The sequence below is a fragment of the Chrysochloris asiatica genome, unplaced genomic scaffold (genome assembly GCF_000296735.1).
Source record: "Chrysochloris asiatica unplaced genomic scaffold, ChrAsi1.0 scaffold00415, whole genome shotgun sequence".
NCBI lineage: Eukaryota > Metazoa > Chordata > Mammalia > Afrosoricida > Chrysochloridae > Chrysochloris > Chrysochloris asiatica.
Genome location: NW_006408933.1, coordinates 849,039 through 870,464, shown reverse-complemented (window position 1 = coordinate 870,464; position 21,426 = coordinate 849,039). Strand labels below are relative to the sequence as shown.

The following is a 21,426-nucleotide window of genomic DNA, read 5'->3' as shown; positions in this document are numbered from 1 at the left end:
TGGGATGTCATTATACATCATTTTATGTTTAAATCCTAAGCTATCTCTATATAATAATGGATTCCTCGTGTGTGTGGTGCTGTAGGATCAGCACTGGACTGTGAACCACAAGATTGGCAGTTCAAACCCACCAGCTGCTCCTGGGAAATCTTATACAGGGTTGTTATGAGTCAGAACCAACTTGATGGTACAACAACAACAACATACACTAATGAAGCAGGATTAGTGTGGGGTGTATTTTAAGACACAGACTTCTAAGAGGGGTCTGTGTGAAAGCAGAGTCCAGCTTCTACCTGCATTCTAGTGGCCCTTCCTTACAGTAGGCCCCTGGCTGAGTGTGGTCCTTGCTGCCGCCTTGTGAAAAAGGACTACCAGAACTGGGGCCCTATTTCTGGTGGGCAGTCAAGTTGGAGGGTCACCGTTTAGGACTATTGAAGATGGGACCTGGACCAAGTGAGGCCTTCATGCTGGGTTGGGGATCCTGGTGGGAGAAGGTGGCGGGCATTCATGGTTCAGGCAGGAAGGGTTCCCAAGTCACAGTCTCTGAGTGTCCCCAAAAGCAGTAGAGGGCATTGAGCCAGCAAAAGGCCTACAGGATCTGGCTCCATGCCCTTTTCTTCCCTGGTGTTTCTGTCCAGTCATCCCACCACTCAGGTATCAGCCCCATCCTGCTCCAGGTTCCACCCTGACTCCTTCCCCAGATGTGATCTTGCACTCTTCTTACCTCTGGCCAGCACCTGTCCCTAGAATATTCTGACTTCACAGCTAGTTTGGACAGTCTTACAATTTGGATATTTGACAGACCCATGAACCGACTCAGAAGGCTATCGCTTTCTTTTAATTGGTCCCCATGAGCACATATATATATATTTTTTTCCTTGTCTGGGCTAACCCCCCTTGTCCCTCTACTTTGTTGCTGCATATTGAGGAACAGTTCCTAGACAGACCAGACAGTATCCTGGCTTCTCCACTAACTGCAGTGTATGACCTACACTTCCCACCAGGTGGCGCCCTCCTCCCCATCATAGTCCCTGTAGCGTCCACCCTCTCTGTTCCCTGGCCTGCAGGACCAAGAGACTACAGTCTGAGAATGGATTTGCTCGGGTCCGCGCTTTCTTCAATGCACCCGTGGTCATTTTCCACCTCAATATCCTCTCCTACTTCGCTTTCCTGTGGCTCTTCGCCTATGTACTGATGGTGGACTTCCAGGCCTCGCCCTCCTGGCGTGAGTGTGTCATCTACTGCTGGCTCTTCTCTTTGGTGTGCGAGGAAACGCGGCAGGTGCGGCCCCACCTTCTGCCCTCCTAGAGCCCTTGGCCCAACAGCCCCGTTTCCCCCAACCAGGTGTTTTTCTTCCTCATGGAGACCCTTTGCCAAAGTCTATCCCCATGGAACCCCACACAGTCGTTAAGATGTGGGTGGCTGTGTGTGCCATCCTCACCCATGGCTCTCTTCCCCCAGCAAGAACGTGTGCTCCACTCGCTGCTTCTCCCCACCACACTCCTTACCCCATCTGGGACACTATGAGACCTGGGGTGTCTTCTTTCTCCTCTGAGCAGGGGATTCCCCCACTATGTGTCCTCAGTGCCAGTTCTTAGTGGCAGCTGATGGGCCTGACTGGGTTGTTGGGAGGCTTAGGGCTGGGTGGGGAGGGTGTGGTTGCCACCCCTTAGCTGCCTGTCGTCCCAGTAGCTCTTCTACGACCCTGATGGGTATGGGCTTCTGAAGATGGCCTCCTTGTACTTCAGTGATTTCTGGAATAAGCTGGACGTGGGAGCCATTCTGCTCTTCATAGCAGGGCTGACCTGCAGGTAAGGAGCCAAGAACCACCACTGTGCCCCAGAAGGTCTTACTGGTTCAGGGAGCAACCCCCAACCAGGACATGGGGAATCTCAGTCCTGCTGCCCTTTGTGAGGCCCCATTCTGACCCCCAACTTAGTACCTGTCCAGTGGGTGTACTAGGAAGGAGCAAAGGCAGGAAATGCCCAGGAGAGCTCCCTTCTGCCTCATGCAGGGTCATTGACATTGACCACTGGGCTTGCCCAGTGCATGGGGGCCTCATGACTCTCTTACTTCCCTTCCACTGGTGCCCAATGCGATGGCATTTCCCATTAAGACCGTATGTGTCTGTGATATCATGGTTTCTTGGTCAGGACTGACCATGAAGCAGGAGGGGCCAGACCAAGCTGCCTTGTTTCCTTGCTTGAGCCTGAGCTTCCAGAACTTTCTGAAGAAAAGCCCACTGTCCCTGGAGCTTTTGCTCCCTCAGTTTCATACCAGTTTTTAAAACATTGGGGTTAAAGTTTACCTAGATCCCATTTGCCTGGACCGGGCAGATGAACTGAGGGTTGGCCCTCAGGGCCCTCACAGACTCTGGAAACTACTCCCTGCTGCTTTAGGAACAAAGAGCTGAGGGGGTGTCTCTGCTTCTGCCCTCGGCTGCTAGGCTCATCCCAGCAACGCTATACACTGGACGAGTCATCCTCTCTCTGGACTTCATCATGTTCTGCCTCCGGCTGATGCACATCTTTACCGTCAGTAAAACGCTGGGGCCTAAGATAATCATCGTAAAGAGGATGGTAAGGGAATGAAGGAGGTTTGTCTGGGGCAGAGAAGGCCATGCTAGATGCAACGAGGTGGACAGAACTAAAGTACACCCCTTAGGTTCCCTTGCCCCTGACTTTGCCACAGGGACTCCCACTCCTTGTAATGTCCTTACCATATGTCCTAGGAGATATTTCCTACATGTGTTAAAGCTCCTGCAGCTTCCTTCCTTAGGCATGACTTTGTCTGACTCCTCCTGTACTTTGTGGGGTGCTCAGACCATAGAGGGTGTCAGCACACACCTGCTGTGCTCTGGAGGGTGACCTTGATTCAACCCCTGAGTTGCTGCTCAGCTTCATGTGTCTACACTGGCTTCTACAGTGACTTCTCCCACCATTGCTGAGCATAGTAGGTGGAGCCCACCATTGGACTGTTTGTGGGGTGGCTTTGGGAGCCAGCCCATGATAATGCCTGTCTCTGCAGATGAAGGATGTTTTCTTCTTCCTCTTCCTGTTGGCGGTGTGGGTCGTGTCCTTCGGGGTGGCCAAGCAGGCCATCCTCATCCACAACGAGAGACGGGTGGACTGGATCTTCCGAGGAGTTGTCTATCATTCCTATCTCACCATTTTCGGGCAGATCCCGGCCTACATCGACGGTAGGATGCTCGCACCTGACAATGGATAGGGGACATGGGCCAGGAGCTCAGAGTCTATTTGAAGGGGACTCCAGAAAGCAGAGAGTGAGTCAGAGGAGGAGGAGGAGGAGGAAGTAACCAAAGGGAATGATATTGAGTTCACTGCTGTCATACAAGGCTGGACTCCAGGGGCTCCTGAAAGGTCAGAATGACAGAGGAGCGGTTGCCACTTGGTCCATCAGCATTAACTTCAGGCCCTTCCAATGGCAGAAAGTGAAAGGTGCTATGTTACCTACTGAGTGGGGCAGATGTCAGCATATACCAAGCCTGATCTGTCCTCTGAAGCTGCCGCTGAGATCAGGTGTGGCCTGGGGCACCGGGCATCTGCTGACATCTCTCCTTGTCTCCTGGACTAGATGTCTCCTTGTTCCCCTTCTTCCTTTAGCCCTAGCCAGAAATAACTTCCGTCTTCTCTGGAAGGAGAGAACATTTTTTAATATAGTGAGTTGGGTTTCTTCTTAGCAGTGTTACCGAGATAACTTATATACCAAGAAGTTCGACCATGTAAATTGTACAATTCAGTGATTTGTAGTATATTCACAGAGTCGTGCAACCGTCACCATACTTGTAATCTAATTTTAGAATATTGTCATAATTCCAAAAAGATAACCTGTGTCCTTGAAGTCACTTCTTATCTTCCCCAAATCTCTTCCCCACCCACTTTTATTAGGGAACTACTTAGTCTGCTTTCTGTCTCTGTAAATCTGCCTTTTCTGGACATTTCATATAAAAAGAATCATATGATATATACTTTTTAAAAAATGAATGGCTTCTTTCATTTAACATAATGTTTTCAATGTTTATCCATGTTGTACCAAGATGTACTTCATTTCTTTTTGTAGCTGAATCATTTTCCATTGTGTGGATATATACCACGTTTTATTTATCCATATATCTGTTGATGGGCACGTACTTTGTTTTCACTTTTTGGCTATTATGATTAATGCTGCCATGAACATTTGTATGCGAGTTTTTGTGTCAGTATATGTTTCTTTAGATATTTGGGAGTGGAATTGTTGGCTCACATGGTAACCCTATGTATACCATTTTGAGGAACTGTTACAATGTTTTTTAAAGCAGTAGCACCATTTTACATTCCAACTAGCAGTAAGTAGTTGTTCGATGTCATAGATTTGTTTTCTTCTGATTGTTCCTCTAGCAGATGAAAATCGAGAGGTTTGTCTTCAAGCACAATAATTTGGCTTTCCAGTGATTTAATTCTACTTCTTTCTCGTTCTGTGCATTATCTATTTCTGAATCTTAGTATTAATCTTCTGGATTTCCATTTGCTATTTTTGTATGCTTTGCATTTTTTCCACTTATTTAGTCAACTTGTTCTTGTAGTGTTTTCCTAAATTCTTCTAAAGTTTTGTCTGTGTCTTCCTAAATTTCATCTGCAGTTTTTGCAATCATTCTATCAATCTGTTGAAGGGACCTAAATAGCATTTTTTCAAAAATTTTTATCAAGTAGTTCCGATACCATTTCTAGTATATTTTTAGGCTGTAGTGTGGCCACTTGTTTGAGGCACTCTGTCTTGTTTCTTAGTGTAAAGTGAAATTGTCTGTCATCTCTGAGACATTGTGCTGTCATTATTTTATATTTAATTGATAAGTGTGTGTTGATGTGTTCTTAGGCGCTCACCATCTGTCTCCTAATGAACATGATTAGAGACTGGAAGTGTGCACGCAGTTCTCTGTTCACTGTTAGTGTTGCATAGTTCAGGATGCACTTGTTTGATGTTGGCTGCTGATTGTTATTGATAAGGTGATACGGGACTGGGTAGTGGTGCTCCACCAGTGGGTGGAGCTGCAGGCGTACGGATGTGGCTGGACCGTATGGGCAAAATTGCTCTCTCCCCAAAACAAGCAACAACAGTCAAAGATCAAATGAGAAGAAATTCATGTTTTTCCTGACACAGGTATGGTACTCTAGTGCTTGACCCCAGGCAGAGGGATGGAACTGGTCAATAGGAAGGTGAAGGTGGGGACTGATCCTGCTCCCTGCTATCAGGAAGGAAGACCTGAAGCCCTCTTCAGCCAACCTCCAGCACATATACTGTACCTCTATCTAGGTCACTGTGTCAGTTGACATTTGTCCACAAAAGCTAAAGATGGCCTCACACAGTAGACTAGCCATTAGCCTGCCTGTCTGCCTCCTCTCTCACTGTTCCAGCTCAGTTTCCTCTCCCAGCCGGCATTCAACCCACCCCTGTATCCTAGCTTCTGAAGCTCAGGGTTCCAAGATAACCATCTGGTCTTTCATTTGGGCTCCCATGTCCTTGTTGCAGAAGGTCTGCTCTATGTATCTGCTTACTTTGCCACCTTGACCTAGAAGTCCCTCAAATTAGTAATACTTTAAAAAAACTCATGTCATCATGTAAATAGTGCAGGCTTATTGTTGAAAGATTTGAAAAATTCAAGGTAAATATAAAGAAAGATGTTATCCATAATTTCATCTCCCAGAGTTAACCACATACTCAGTATGTTTTCTTAGAGAATACAAGCTTATATTTTTATTATATTATATGATTTTTTAAAAAAGTTTTTATTGTGAATTGAATGAAAGTTTACAGGGCAGATCATCAGTTTTACATTCAACAAATCATATACTTTGTTACCTTACCATGATTATAATCCCCTCCATGTACCATCAGTTAACAGTATTTCTCTCTATTCACTTTAGCTATTTATTTATTTATTTTTTTTTTTAAAAACACTCAGGCATATATAACAATTTAAACCACCAAACGGCACATTCTGCAAGTCTGTCTCCTTGCTACCAGCTCTCAGTCCCTCTCTTTCCAAGAATCTAGAGCTGCCCCCTCTCTCTGTGTCGCTGCTTCTCTGGATAAGTTCTTGCATTTATTATATAATTTTACATGTCCTTTGCTTTTTGCAAAAATTAGATGATATTTTTGTAATCACCTGTTCCTCTTATTGCTGTAATTTTTCTGCACCATTTTTCCTTTTTCATGTGCCCTTCCCTTTACTGTCGTAATTTTTTTTTCCTTTAAGATCATTCTCTTTGAATTGACCTTCTCAGTCTTGGGACCTCTATGTTATTGGAGGTCACAGCCCTAGGCTCAGTCTGGTGGTGCCCATGTCTGGGGTCCAGGAAGGTCCTGGTGGAGGGATGGATGGACCTGGGCAAGGGTACGCCAGCCTGGAGTGCCATCTGGTTCCTGATTCTCACCTGGCAGCCACTTTCCTGTCTACAGAGAATGCTTATGCATAGAGCGATGCCTCTTCTTAGACTTTCTCTGAGCCCTAAACTGATCGTGGAGGTCACTCAGGTGCTCAGGTGTCCAGGTCTGTGGGCAACCTTGGATGACTGTGTGCATGTGTGTGTGTGGGGGGCTAGATGGATGGCCCTCCCAACTGGAACACTCTAAGAGTTCAGAGACATTGACAGTAATGCACTTGTGACTGTCTTGTGTTCTTTATTTACCTATCTTGCTACCAATGCCAGGAGTGAACTTCAACCCCGAGCAGTGCAGTCACGATGGCACAGACCCCTACAAGCCCAAGTGCCCAGAGAGTGATATGACCCGGCATGAACCTGCCTTCCCTGAGTGGCTGACGGTCATCCTGCTCTGCCTCTACCTGCTCTTCACCAACATCCTGCTGCTAAACCTCCTCATCGCCATGTTCAAGTGAGTCCCCTTCCCCATGCATGTTGGACTGGAACACGTGAGCAGGGTGGGACAGGCTTTCCTGGGGGCTGGGCCAGCTCCACTGTACTCCTGTAGTCAACCTTCATGTACAAGGTGGTGTTCCCTGAGCCTGGGAACCACCAGGAGCCATCTCCCTGACGCTGAAGCCAGAATGTGCAGGGGCAATGAACCAGTGTAACTGCTCTGTCAATTCTTACGGCAGAGATGTGTCCTGTTTACCCTCCTTTATGTGCTGTTTTCGGGGTGGCTGAGCATGGTAACCACAAGGCCAGTGGTTCAAACCCACCAGCTTCCCTGTAGGAGAAAGATGAAACTTTATGTTCCTGCAGTCTCAGAAACACTGTATGGGGTTGTTATGAGTTGGAATAGACTATATAGCTGAGGGTTTTTTGGTATCCACTTCCCCAAACCTCATATGCATGTGAAAGCTGGACAGTGAATAAGGAAGACTGTAGAAGAATTGATGCTTTTGAGTTATGGTGTTGGAGGAGAATATTAAAAGTGCCACGGACGGCCAAAAGAACCAATAGATCCGTTTTGGATGAAGTGCAGCCAGAGTGCTCCTTAGAAGCCAGGGTGGCCAAACTTCGTCTCTCATACTTTGGACATATTGTCAGGAGGGACCAGTTGCTGGAGAAAGAGATTATGTTAGGTAAATCATGTTTGGTCAGAGAAAAAGAGGAAGACCGCCAGAGAGATGGATTGGCCAAGTGGCAGCATCAGTGGGCTCAAGCGTGGCAACAATAGTGAGGTTGGCCCAGGATTGGACAGTGTTTCATTCTGTTGTGCATAGAGTCGCCATGACTCAGTGGCACCTAACAATAATAACGACAACAACAACAACAACTTCCCCAAACTTAGCCATTGAAAACCCTGTGGAGCACAGGTCTACTCTGAACCACAGGGTGTCAACATAAGTCAGAGTTGACTTCACAGCAACTGGTTTTCTGAATATTGAGAGGCTCTGAACATGCACTAACTTTCAGCTAATGAGACCAAAACAGGGTTGTGGGCAGGAGCTCCACCCGCAGCAATTAGAATAAGGAAGGCGATGTTTCTGGCCTGCCTAGCCCAGCTCCCTTCTGGACTTGGCTCTGCCATGGTTCATTAGCAAGAGGATGTTCCATGTGGTTAGAGTCTGCATGAAGCCTGCTGAAGATGCTGCCTGTTAACTCTGTCCTTCAACCAGATTCAACTGATTTTCTACTTAAATACCAGAAGAACATCTCTTTCTTAATAAACATCCTTTAAAAAAAATCCCCTAACACTTGGTACTGTGGGTTAATGCACTGGACTGCAAAGTCATTTGAACCACAAGGTTAGCAGTTTAAGCTCACTAGCCACTCCTCAGAAGCCCTACACAGGGTCACTATGGGTTGGAACCAACTCGGTGGCACTTAACAACAACAAACATGGTTGACAAAATTGAAAATTGATTTGCTCCTTACTTTTTCTCACTTTGGCTCCTAGGAAGCTCACAAATATTAAACTTCCTGGTCTAATGGTCTTTTTCTGTCTGGCCAATTGCCTTCCCATGTAGCTCTTTTTTACTTTTCTTTAATTATTGTGCATTGCATAGTGGTTACGAATCGGGCTGCGAACCACAAGGTCAGCAGTTTGAAACTGCCAGCTGTTCCGCGGGAGAAAGATGAGGCTTTCTGCTCCTGTAAAGATTTACAGCCTCGGAAACCCTGTACAGGGTCGCTATGAGTCAGAACCGACTCCACGGCACACAGCCAGACAGCCACAGATCGGGGGGGCAGTGGCATGGATGTGTTATATGTAAGAGCACTCATTAATCCCCTTGTTCTCAGTAACCAGACTCCCCTGTGCCCCTACCAGCTATACATTTCAGCAGGTCCAGGAGCACACAGACCAGATCTGGAAGTTCCAACGTCATGACCTGATTGAGGAGTACTACAGCCGGCCCCCGGCCCCACCACCCTTCATCCTCCTCTGCCACCTGCAGCTCCTGGTCAAAAGAGTCATCCTCAAGATCCCACCCAAGAAACACAAGCAGCTCAGTAAGCCGGGTATCCCATTGAACCCAGAGTGACCCCACTGTCCACCTTTGAGTGTCGAGGGGGCAGAAGTGGGCACAGTGGCCCCTATAGGATCGCGTCCACTCCCAAATTTTGCAGATCATGAAGGCCATCCCTCCATACCTATCTTTCAGCAACCATTGGAACGTGTCCAGCAGCCCTCTCAACTGGGTGGTGTGTAGACTTTTCCACCTGTTCAGAAATCCATTCTGTGCCTGGAGCACTCCTTATCACCCACTCAGACCCATGAGTCAGAGCCTCATCTGCCTCTCCCCCTTGCTCAGGGCCCCTCACATCACAGCCTTACCTGCGTTCTTCACATGGACTCCAGGTTTCCTGTTTGGTCTCCCCAATAGAAAACAAGCTTGAGAAAAATGAGGAGGCAGCTCTCTTGTCATGGGAGATCTACCTGAAAGAGAATTACCTGCACAATCAGCAGTACCAGCTACAGCAGAGGCCTGAGCAGAGGATCCAAGACATTGGCAATAAGTACGTGTCACACCTAGGAAGGTCAGGGTGGCAAATCTCAAAGTCAGGATCTGGGCCCCTCACTATCTGTGGCCCTCTGGGGAGCTGTGGGCTGTGCGGAGTACACGAATGTGAAAGGCCACCTGAGTCTTTACCTGGGAGCTCATACCTGGGGCTGATCCTCCTGACTCCCTATTAGAGTAGAAGACTGGAAGGGAAGTCTCAGGTGGGCTGGAGGAAAGGCAGGTATGGGAGATCTGGGAGGGTGTGCCCTTTGAGAGTTCAGGATTATTTTGAGGACAGCTCCTCTGGCCTGTGAGTTTCCTGGTAGCATGGCCTTGCTGTAGCTCTGTTGGGTCACTCAGCACCATCCTCCCCTGTCTCTGTTCCTCCTGTCCTGCATCTGTCCAGACTGCCAGGTCAGAGTTAGGGAGAAGACCTTTCTGTTTTCTCTCCCTGTAACTCCCACAGTCCCTGAACCATAGTAACATTAGCAGGGCCTTGACTTCCACAGCCGAGTAAGCCTGACTGTCTACGTTCATCTTACAGTGGGCCATGCCTCTCCTCACCCTGGGAGGAAGAAAGACCACCTAGTTATGGATAGTGCCTGGCTCCTGGCATGGACTGTTCTTTGCAACTGTGCTGGAGCTATGGTAGGGAATGACCAGAAACATGGGCTCCGGATCAGGCAAGCTGCTCTGCTCCTGGAAAAGGTCTCCTTGGAGATGGCCTTTCCATTCCTCCCTCATCCCTCCTCCCCCTCTGTGGAACAGAGACAGTGGTAGTATCCATAGATACTAGTGGACACTATCCATAGGTAGTATTGCATAGAGCTGTTTTGAGGATGGAGTGGGACCATCCAGTTGAGCACAGTGCTGAAGACATTCTCAGCATTCTGCAGTGAGTTTGAGGGCTTTGAGAACTAATCAGAGAAAGATATGACCACAAGATGACAGGTGCATATTGGGGCTGGTGCTTTGACAGAGGCTGCATGTGGGGGCAGTCCCTCACAGTAGAGACCCTCCAAAGGTAAGTGATATGGGGGCAAGGGGTGGAGATAGGAGGGCAAGAGGGCAGGGAAATCACCAGGAGGAGAAGGGGGAAGCAGAGGGGGGGACTTACATGTGTAGATGCTGTCCCTCGGCAGTCTCTGGGTCAGAGGGCTCTGAAGGGTGACAGCAGAGGAGTATGGGACCCTTATAACTACAGGCTTCGTATTATTTAAGGCTAGCAAATGTTGGGTGCAGTCTCATGGAGTATTTGAGGCTCTAAATGTCGAAACTTCTGCTGATTTGGGATATTTTAAAAATAGTTGAATGTGTAAAAAGCAATTGAATTTGGCACCAGTAGATTTTTTTTTTTGCTAACAAGTTCTAGCTTACCATGAAGAAATAGGCCACCTGGGGCCAATATACAGAGGCTGTCTTTGGCTTAGAGACAGAACGCACTCGGTAAGCAGTAGTTATTGTAGGTGTTGTTTTTGTTGTTGCTACTACATACTGATATGCTGATGATGGTGAGGAGCTAGCTGCTGGCCAGAACCTGTGCTATCTCAGATGTTGTGTGGTCCGGCAGGAGCACCCAGTTTGCTTAATTCTGGGCACAATGTCATCCAGCTGAGCCCTTGGTGCTCTCTCTGCGTGGGACAGTCTTCTTGAAGGTTGATACGGGACTGGTCCACTCACTTAGTTCAGGTGTTACTCCATGGGTGGGGCCTTCACTGCCTTCTAGCCACTTCGCCTCATACTCTTCCTTTTAAAAGTCTTAACACTCCCATGGGAAGTGTAGTGGCTCCATCCGATAAGCACTGGACTGTGAACCACAAGGTCCACAGTCTGAGCCTGGCAGTTGCTCCAGAGGAGAAAGGTGAAGCTTTCTACTTCCGTGAAGATTTAAAACCTCGGAAACCCTATATAGGGTGGCTATGAGTTGGAACCAACATGACGACACTTAACAAGAAGCACTCAAGGTCCACCTTCCCTCTCTAGGTGTGAGCTCTGTGAAAGCAGAGGCAAAATCCAGTGTGGTGTGTAGGTCTCTGGTATCTATACACAGAATTGCAGGTCTCCAGAGTTGCTCAACCCCGATACCCTCCTCTGATGATCACATCAGAGAAGAAGTGCCTGATGCCTTCTCCTCCCTGTTCTGGCCCAAGAATGATCATGGCTGATGGCACTGGTTAGCACCATTTGCTTTTAAATAGTAATCATGCCAGGTCCAGATGTCAGGGGAGAGCTGCTCTAGAATGTGCCAGAAAAGTGGGGTTGGGAGTCTGCATGTCAGGACACGCATTCACAGAGCCCAGACCTGGCAGGCCACAGCAGATGGATGACCACTATTGTGAGAGCGAGAACCTCCCTGTCTACAGCTTGCTGAGGGCCTCCTGTCTGGCAACCACATTGCCTGCATCTCTTCACCTAACCCTTCTCCACCCTTGAAAGGTAGGAATTGTAAATTTCCATTTTTGCCATTGAAGAAATGGGGACCCAGGACAGTTATAAAGTTTGGTGGCCTACTGGTCCCTGTAGGCAGTGCCATGAGTCTGATGACCCTGGTCTCCTGCCTTAAAAGTGCCTGAGTTCTAAAGAGTCAGCCCTAGATATCAACTCAGCTCACTTACTGTCCCAGTGGGGCTGCTGACAAGCCAGGAACCCAAGACTGGCAGGAGCTGCAAGGCTGGTCTGAATCCCCATTCTCAGTCCCGGTGTCCAGGGAAGCTGCTGGACTCCTGTTATTTCCAGAGGTAGAAAAGCTTAGTTAAAATGTAAATATTCTCCAGATGAGCCCAGAGAGCAAGTCTTAGCTGGGATGGTGACTGGTGCCAACACATCCTTCTCACTGATGAGTAGCTCTTGTACATGCACGTATAGGTCTTTAGTGTTTTGATAGACAAATTTTTCAAAGGGTACGATGATGAAAAAATGGTGAAAGGACATTGTGGTCATTATAGAGGCCCACTGGTCTGGATCTATTGAGGGACCTGTGGTTCAGAGGATGGTGGCATGAGGTGCCACTATGAGCCAGTATTGTGGCGGAACTGACCCCAGCTTCTTATCTCAGGGAAGGCTCTGCCCTTCTGGATCCCAGTGGTCATGCAGAGCATGGCCAGGTTTGTCGAATGGTGTGGGGTCAAATCTAGATAGCTTCCGCATCATATTGACTGAACTTACAGGAGTCTAAGTGTGCCCCTGCTTTCCAACAGCCACTGCAGCATCTTTGCAAGGCTAGCTGGGAAACCAAGGGGGAGCAGTTAGATGGCTTTGTGGCATTTAAGCATATGTAGTCTGTTGAAAGTAAAGTCCTTTCTTAAATTAGTTCTTACTTAAATTAGCATCTTCTCTTCCCCCTGATAACCGTAGAAAGTAGGTCACATCCCAGTTCAGCATTCCATGGTTACTAAAAGGGTTGTTGGGTTTGTTACAAAAGAATATCGCTTGGAGATGAGACTGTAAGGAGAAGACATAAAATAAATCCTGGGCCAAAGCAAAGAAGGGAGCTTTGAAACAGGTTTGACCACCTGATCATTTTAACTATAAAGACAGCCGGTCAAAGCTGGGTGAAATTCTTGTTTTAGCAAAATAATAAAAAAAAGCAGACATTCCTTAAATGACAACAACAACATGCCACTACCCCTCACCAAGCAAAGTCCCAGCTGTGCCTAGAAGGAGCTTTATCGTTGTGACTTAGATTTCCAAAGCTGGTGGTGTAACAGTCTGAGGGCTGGCCCAGGGAAGCCACACTTAGGTAGGTGTATGTTTCACACACCTGTAACTGTGAACTAGCCCCCACACACAATCATACATACACGCAATGCTTGTCATTTGTGGAGTCTATATTTGCTGGTTTATCTATTTGCTAAAATTTATGTGTGACCTGAAATTGTGGCACCTTTCGCCACCCTTCATGGACATGTGTAGAACAGCAGCAAATTGGAGTCATGTTCCCAGCTGAGGTTGAACAAGATGGTGCTCTGCCATCTTGCTTCAACTCTTGCACTCTGAACAAGTGTCTTTTACACGTTTGATCTCATGCCACAATTATAGCATTCTGTGCTTTTTGTTGGTGATTTCTCTGTTTAAAATGGTCCCCAACTGTAGTGCTGACATGCTGTCCGTTATTCGTAAGTGTAAGGAGGCTGTGATGTGCCTTACAGAGAAAATAATGTGTGTTAGATAAGCTTCCTTAAGGCACAAGTGAAAGTACTCTTGGCTAGGAGTTCAGTGTTAATGAATCAATAAGATAGGTTAGATCAAGTGCTTTAAAACAAAAAGCACACATACAAAAAACAAGATTCTGTATTGATTGTTGTTGTTGTTAGGTGCCATCGACTCGGTACGGACTCATAGTGACTTTATGCACAGCAGAACAAAACACTGCCCGATCCTGGACCAACCTCACTATCGTTGCCACTCGTGAGCCCATCGATGCTGCCACTTTGCCAATCCATCTCGCTGGGGGTCTTCCTCTTTTTCTCTGACCCTCCACCTTACTAAACATGATATCCTTCTCCAGAGACTGGTCCCTCCTGACAATATGTCTGAAGTATGAGAGATGAAGTTTGGTCATCCTGGCTGATGAATATGTTTCTTGCATTTTCCCTGGAGAAGTGGTCCAGTACTCAATAATTCTGTTGTTATTGTTAAGTGCTGTCGAGTTGGTTCCCATTCATAGTGATCCAGTATGGGGTTTCCGAGGAGCAGCTGGTGAATTTGAACCATCCGTCTTGTGGTTCAAACCAACTTTGCAATCCAGTGCATTGTCCTGCAGCATTATCTCCAGATAATTCCATTAGTGGTGACTTCATAGAACATGACGTTAGTTGTGGTTGGTTTGGCTCTGACTCATGTATAACAGAACAAAACGCTGCCTCGTCCTGTGCGTGATTATTGGTATGTTTGAAGCTGTCTTCTGGCACTATATTAGTTAATGTTTTATTACAATCCATAGAGTTTTCATTGGTTATTTTTCAAAAATAGATCAACAGGCCTGTCTTCCAAGTCTGTTTTAGCGTGGAAGCTCTGCTGAAATCTTTCCATCTTGGGTGACCCTGTTGATATTTTAAATATTGATTGGATAGCTTCCAAGATCATAACAACATATAAGTCACTACAGTATGACAAATTGACAGATGAGTGGTGGTTATAGAGTGCAGCTCCTGTAAATAACAAGAACTGACTGCACTCATCCATGAAGAGGCCTGTAGATCCCTGGATAAATCATTTGCTAAGCAATCTTTCCATGTCTACTTGATAGCTAAAATATATATTATCATTTACTTTCAAATTAAGAAGACTGGAATTGTAGGCAACACAGAACCTGAGTCTCTGGAACTGACCAGACCATCTGTAGAATGTCATTGTGTTTCTTAAACATCAAAGGGCCTCCTGGCCTGCCCTCGATGGACTCAGTTGTGACATTTTCTAGGGTGGACAGCATGGTGAACCTGTTGAATGTGGATCGAATCAAGAGGTCAGGCTCCATGGAGCAGAGACTAGCCTCCCTGGAGGAGCAGGTGGGTTGAAGTGAGGCCTTTGCTTTTGGGCCATGGGGTAGTAGGATAGAACATAACGGAGTAAAGGTTGGATGTCAGGGCAACCTTTCCCAATGGGAAGCAGCACCATTTGTCTTCCAGAAAATTTCTCCCCCAAGTCTCCTTAGCTGAGCTTCAGCACTTGGATTAACTGAGTCTAAAGGAGTCCTCAGATAGTGCAAATGGGTAAGGCACTCAGCTGCTAATCAAAAGTTTAGTGGTTCAAGTCCACCCAGAGATGCCTTAGAAGAAAAGCCTGGTGGTCTGTTCCCCAAAACTCAGCTATTAAAAATCCTAAGGAACACAATGTGGCTTCTGAATGCCCAGTTGAAGCCAGCATTGTCCCAGCCTTAGTGGCTGTAGATGAAGGTGCAGACTCCTGCTGCCACAGTGCAGGGGGCAGGGTCGACAGTGCTGGGAGGCACATTGCTGGGGCAAGTGCTGGCCAGGGAGCACAATCCAAGTGCTTAACTTGTCCAGTGTGCCCAGTTCCAGAGATAATCTGTACCTTATCAGTGGGAAGGGCTCTCAGACAGTTTGGTGGTCAATAACCAGCCCTCTTTAGGACATGGAACTCCCCAGGAAGTGAGCTGCCAGCCTCACCAGGAGTGTGCTTGGTGACCGAGGCTGACATTCACCAACTCTTTGAAATGCACCTTCCAGATGGCACAGACAGCCCGAACACTGCATTGGATCGTGCGGGCCTTGAGGGATGGCGGCTTCGGCTTGGAGTCAGATGCCCCTGTTCCAGGTGAATGGTGGTGGACTTAGGCCACAGTGCCATGTGCTTTGCAGTCTGGAATCTGTTGGGGTAGAGGCAATATGAGCTTGCTCTATGTATCCCAATACCTGTTCCCAGCCCAGCGGGGCTCCCCTAGATGTGCCTCTTGGGGACCTGGGCCTGCCCTCCAGATGCCCATACCTGGCCTCAAGCTGGTCCACTGCCCCATACCCCTCCTGTGTCATGGTGCTGAGGAGAGACAGCTCAGAAGAGAACTGAGCACTACCATGGAACAGCAGGAAGCAAAGTCCCTTTTCCTCCACATGCAGCTGATCCGGAAATGGAATGAGTGGCCTTCCGGAAATGCAACGACTGGCCCCAGAGGAGCCAATTTGGCCTCATTAAACAGCTGTGAGATCCACTCATGACAGGGACCTTAGCTTGTGGTGGCTACACTAGAGGCTGAGAGAACAGTGGTCCTGGCCACAGCAGCTGAAGGACAATAGCAAAACCTGGTCTTCCCATGGCCACAGTGGGGAGGCCACTGGGGGACTTGGGAGCCTGCATTGGACTCTAATTGGCCATCAGGGCCCAGGGAGATAGAGGAGCCTAGTGCTATGGGAGGTGAACACAGAGTATGCCTCTGTGCGGGGGAACCATTTGTCAGGCTTTGTGGCACTGTCACCAGCATCCTGGAAGGCCCCCGAGGAGCAGGACCACATGCCAGGTGGCAAGCAGAAGGCTGAGGATGGGGACGACCTCTACCATGTGAATGCCCGCCACCTCCTCTACCCCAGCTGCCCAGTTACACGCTTTCCTGTGCCCGATGAGAAGGTGCCCTGGGAGGTGAGCACTGTCCTAGGGGGAGGGCCAATGGCTGTCCCACCCCCAACAGCCATTGTTGTTGTTGTTAGGTGTCCTGGAGTCAGTTCTGACTCATAATGATCTTATTCACAACAGAAGGAAATACTGCCTGGTTCTACACCATCCTCACAATAGTTGTCATGTTTGTTAGGGGTCTTCCTCTTTTTCGCTGACCCTTAACTTTACCAAGCATGATGCCCTTTTCTGGGAATTGACTGATCCCTCCTGATAACATGAGTGTGAGAGATGAACTTCTAAGGAACTTTCTGGCCATGGGTGGATTTAATGACTGTGGCCTAATCGTGACGTCATGTGCTTTGATCAGTTCTTATGTGACAGATGACAAAACACAGGCACATAGAGGTCCAGTGACAGGATCACACAGTAGAGGTGGTGGACCTGGGGTTTGAGGCCAGAAGCCCGGCCCCAGAGCTGGCATTCTGGCTCATAGAACCACACAGAGCCCAGAGTTGCCCCAAGGCCTAACCTTTGCCCAGCAGTCCTGATCCACCCTCCCTGCCCAATTTCTGGGTTTCACCATCCACAGTGAACACTACCTGACCTCCTGTGTGGCAGGTGAGTATGCTGGAGAGATGCTTCCCCACCTCCCCATGCAACTATCTCTCTGACCTTTCCAGCACATACTGGGCTACTGTCTTTAGACCTTCTGGTGTTATACCTGTTCTTTTGCCTTAGTTGTCTTCTTTCACCCCCACTCTGGTCTCCTCAGTTGGACCTGCTCTCTTCTGTTAGCTCAACTCAAAGCTACAGTCCTGGCTACTAGCCCCCTCTGGACATCTCCAGGGACTGTGTGTGGCTCATACTTCTGATGAGATCCCTCTCCAGTTCTGCCCTTACATATGTGTAGGTGTGGGGTTGGTCTTGGGGACAGGCTGAAGACCTGACCTTGACTGTGGGCACTGTGAATTGAGGAGCTACCCTCTGACCCATCTGGAGTGTCTTGCCTGAGCTTTGGATGGAGGGTAAAAATCTGAGGGAAGCACCATGTTGTTTTGCTGCAGGCAGAGTTTGTGATCTATGATCCCCCATTCTACACGGCTGAGAGGAAGGACAAGACAGTTGTGGACCCCACAGGGAGGTGAGAGTGGGCTGCCTCCTCCTAATAATGTGAAAGGGAGAGATGGGGAGCAGCAGGATGGGGCCCTTCACAGAGTTGCCTGCTGTGGAATCTCACTCTGGGATCTGCTGGACTCTGGCTGGGACACCTATCCTTCCCAGGAACTCCAGACCCACTAAGAGGAGGGTAGTGGAGTGAGCTACAGTCTACTTTGTACATAACCTGTGGTTCCGAAACTCCACTCTGAGGGCCAGGCCCAGGGCCAGCCAGGTAGGCCACCTGGAGGCCTCAGAGTGGAGACTTGTGGTCCATCAGTTGGGTCTCTCCACATGTTCTCAAAGTACCAGTGCTTGGGGTCTGTTTGTCAGGGTATGGGGTTTCTCTCTGTTTCCAGCTCCCTGGAGCTGCTGACCAAGATCAGTTACAACACCGTGGATGGGTTGGTGGACCGCCGGAGCTTCCATGGTCCCTATGCAGTCTGCGATGGCCTTCCCTTGTGAGTGCAGCTGCCCATTGGGCATTCTTCTATCATGGTCTTGCCTGTGGCTCCCCCTAAGCCCAGCCCTCTGTGGGGCTTTGCCTCTGGGGATTTTCTCCTGGGGTCAGGTTTCTATATCCACTTGAAGTATTTGCTCAGCATCCCCACTCTGACCCACCCTTTACACTGTTCGCAGCAGATAGTTAGGGGAGAATGCCTTGAACCATGATTTACCCCTCACCCCTAATTAACCTTCTCAGACTTTGATTTGGACATCAGTACCATAGGAGTCCTGGTATGGCTGCCAGACTGCAAAGCCGTTAGAACTGCAAAGCTCACCAGCTTCTCCTTGGAAACCATATACAGGATCGCTAGGGTTGAAACCAACTCAACGGCACCCAACAACAACAACAACATAGAGCTGACTCTGCCCAATGACTCATTTGTGGTTGTTGAGCGTGGTTGAGTTGGTTCCAACTCACAGCGACCCTGTATAGGGTTTCCAAGGAGTGGCTGGTGGGTTTGAGCCACCGACCTTGTGGTTAGCAGTCTACTGCTAATCCTGCAGTGCCAAACCAGGAATCCCTAGTTCTATGAAAATGACAACAGTTCATTTGGTGAAAGTGCTGTTTCTGGTGAAGGGTGGCTCCAGAGGATGCATGGTTATTGCAATATTTAAGAGATGACCATGTATCCCCACCATCATGTTATCCATGTGTACCACCATTACAACTTACTTTACAGAGGAGGAGAGCCAAGCATGAAGGGGTCTGTGACTTATGAAAGTCACACCTAACTACCATTTGTTGAACCCTGCATATGCTAAATTCTGGGGTTCAGGGAGATGAAGGACCTTTCCCTTCCTGGGGCTGGTGGGAGGGACTGTCAAAACTCAGAGGAGGACAAGGTTGTCAGGAGCAGAGACCTGAATGGCAAGAGGGAGGGGAGGGTGGTGGGCCTTTTAGGGAATGCTCTGGAACAAGAAGTCCTAGTGGTATAAGCAGATGATGGAGCTAGATGTAGATAACCTTAACAGCAGTCAAGAATGGCTTTCACCCCAGACTTTTAGCTCCGGGTGGTAAGAAGTCATGGAGTGACACCATGGGGCAAAGTGGTGTTTAGGAAGGTGAATCTGGTCATGGTGTGAAGAATGATGAGGGGCAAGTGCAGAAAGAGAGAGCTGTAGGTGCTCAGGGCAGGAGCCTGGGCAGGAGTAATTAGGTAGTGAAAATCTGCTCTGACTGACAATTGATGTGAGATGTACAAGGCAATTGGATTTTAATAGAGTAAAAAATAGTTTTATACAACCATCATTTTTATATAATTTATGAATTGTGTTTTTATTATTCTCAGATATGCTTGTCTCTACTATAAAATAAAAAGACATACCTTGTTATTTTCTTTTCATAAATTATAAAATTAGTTGTTTTCATTTGGATCTTTAATAATCTTGAAGTTGCTTGTGTAAGAAGCAAAAAGAAGCATCATTAAGGTGGGGGGTCAGAGAAAAAGAGGAAGACCCCCAGCGAGATAGATTGGCAAAGTGGCAGCATCAATGGGCTCAAGGGTGGCAAACATTGTGAGATTGGCCCAGGACCTGGCCGTGTTTCGTTCAGTTGTGCATAGGGTTGCTATGAGTCGGTACTGACTTGGTGGCACCTAACAACAGCATCAACAACAATAATGAAACAGAAAATGTTCCGACAGCTCCCTCCATCTGAGGCCTGGTTTCTCCTCTGAGGCATCCTGAAGCCCTGAATGTATTTGCGTCTGTTTTGGTTCTCACAGCTCTGATCCACTCATCTCTGTACGAGATCATACCGCCTCATTTGCCACAATTATATAGTAAGCCCCAATTTCTGTTTAGGCATGTCATCAGCCTCCTCTTTCCTAGTCTTGCCCTCTAGGTTTTCTATGAGTTTTAAATGAAATTTAAACTAGTTCTATGGAATTCTCAATAGGATTTTTTTTTTTTAATTTTGCTTTTTATTGTAAATTGAATGAAGGTTTGTAATACATCAGCTTTATGTTCAATAAACCATAAACTTTCATGAATCTCAATGATTGCAAACTGCACCATGTAACAGTTTATCCCACTTCCTCCCTGTGTTTCTTATTTCCATTCCACCCAACTTCCCAACTCTTCTGAACTTTGTCCTTAAGTAAATGTTGCCCTTTTGATCTTGAATGGCTGACCATAACTTACCAGTGTTGTTGTCCCCTGGGGACACCATGGTCAATTAGCATAATGTAGACCACAAAGACAATGTTCTACATCCTGCTTGGTGAGTAGTGTCTGGGGTCTTGAGAGCTCATGAGCGGCCAGGTCTAGTAACTCATTGCTTCAATGTGTTCTTTAATGTCTAAGAAGTTTTCACCAGTTTGCCCCATCCCTGTATGCTCTCTTATAATCATAGATATGTTTGTAGCAAAGGTAAATACCCATGTACAAATATCCTTGTCAAACCCTTATATATTTCTGAGTATACTTCCACTCTCCTCCCAAATTTTCCTATAATTTGTGTTCTTGTACTATCTTTCTCTGTTTAGTGTAGTTATATCAATTCCGTAGAATAAGCTGGGTAATTTTTGTTTTTGAAACTGTTTCAATAAGGTAGAGATCACCTGTTCCTTCAAAGTTTGGTAATAACTATAAAACATTTCAGCCTATCAATTTTCCAGTAGGCAGATTTTCAACTATTTCACATTATGTAATTGCTTGTGGAATCAGCTTTCCTGTCTCTTAGGTCCCTTTTGATAATTGTGATTTTTCTAGAAAATGATTCATTTCAATGTAGCTTTTCAAGTTGTTTTGTAAATGTCCAAAATTTAAAAATTCAAATCATAGGTATATTGTTGTTAGGTGTCATCGAGTCGGTACTACTCATGGTGACCCTACGCACAACAGAATGTAACACTGCCCGATCCTGGGCCAACGTCTGCAATTGATGCTGCCACTGTGCCAATCTATTTCATTGGGGGAGGGGGCGATCTTCCTCTTTTTCTCTGACCCTCCACCTTACCAAATATGATATTCTTCTCCAGTGACTGATCCCTCCTGACAATATGTCTGAAGTATGAAAAGCAAAGTGTGCCCTTCCTGGCTTCCAAGGAGCACTCTGGCTGCACTTCTTCAAACACATATCTATTTGTTCTTTGTGCAGCCCTTGGTACTTCCAATATTCTCTTCCAACTCAAATGCATCAATTCTTCTATGATCTTTCTTCTTTCGCAGGCATATGAGGTTATTGAAAATACCATGGCTTGGGTCAGGTGCACCTTAGTCCTCAAGCTGACATCTTTGCTCTTCAACACTTTAAAAAGGTCTTGTGC

The 21,426-nt window shown here is 47.2% G+C and overlaps 1 protein-coding gene across 1 annotated transcript in view; it reads left to right on the top strand.

Moving 5' to 3' along the window:
- Positions 1 to 21,426, top strand: part of TRPM2 (transient receptor potential cation channel, subfamily M, member 2) — a 91,446-nt gene that overhangs the window by 60,783 nt on the left and 9,237 nt on the right. Inside the window, exons 16-27 of the mRNA XM_006876781.1 lie at positions 1,068 to 1,281; positions 1,693 to 1,811; positions 2,447 to 2,579; positions 3,028 to 3,199; positions 6,708 to 6,891; positions 8,755 to 8,936; positions 9,311 to 9,443; positions 14,847 to 14,934; positions 15,616 to 15,703; positions 16,362 to 16,519; positions 17,560 to 17,636; positions 18,010 to 18,111. Of these exons, the coding sequence (XP_006876843.1) occupies positions 1,068 to 1,281; positions 1,693 to 1,811; positions 2,447 to 2,579; positions 3,028 to 3,199; positions 6,708 to 6,891; positions 8,755 to 8,936; positions 9,311 to 9,443; positions 14,847 to 14,934; positions 15,616 to 15,703; positions 16,362 to 16,519; positions 17,560 to 17,636; positions 18,010 to 18,111 (1,650 nt within the window). The remainder of the gene's footprint in view (positions 1 to 1,067; positions 1,282 to 1,692; positions 1,812 to 2,446; positions 2,580 to 3,027; positions 3,200 to 6,707; positions 6,892 to 8,754; positions 8,937 to 9,310; positions 9,444 to 14,846; positions 14,935 to 15,615; positions 15,704 to 16,361; positions 16,520 to 17,559; positions 17,637 to 18,009; positions 18,112 to 21,426) is intronic.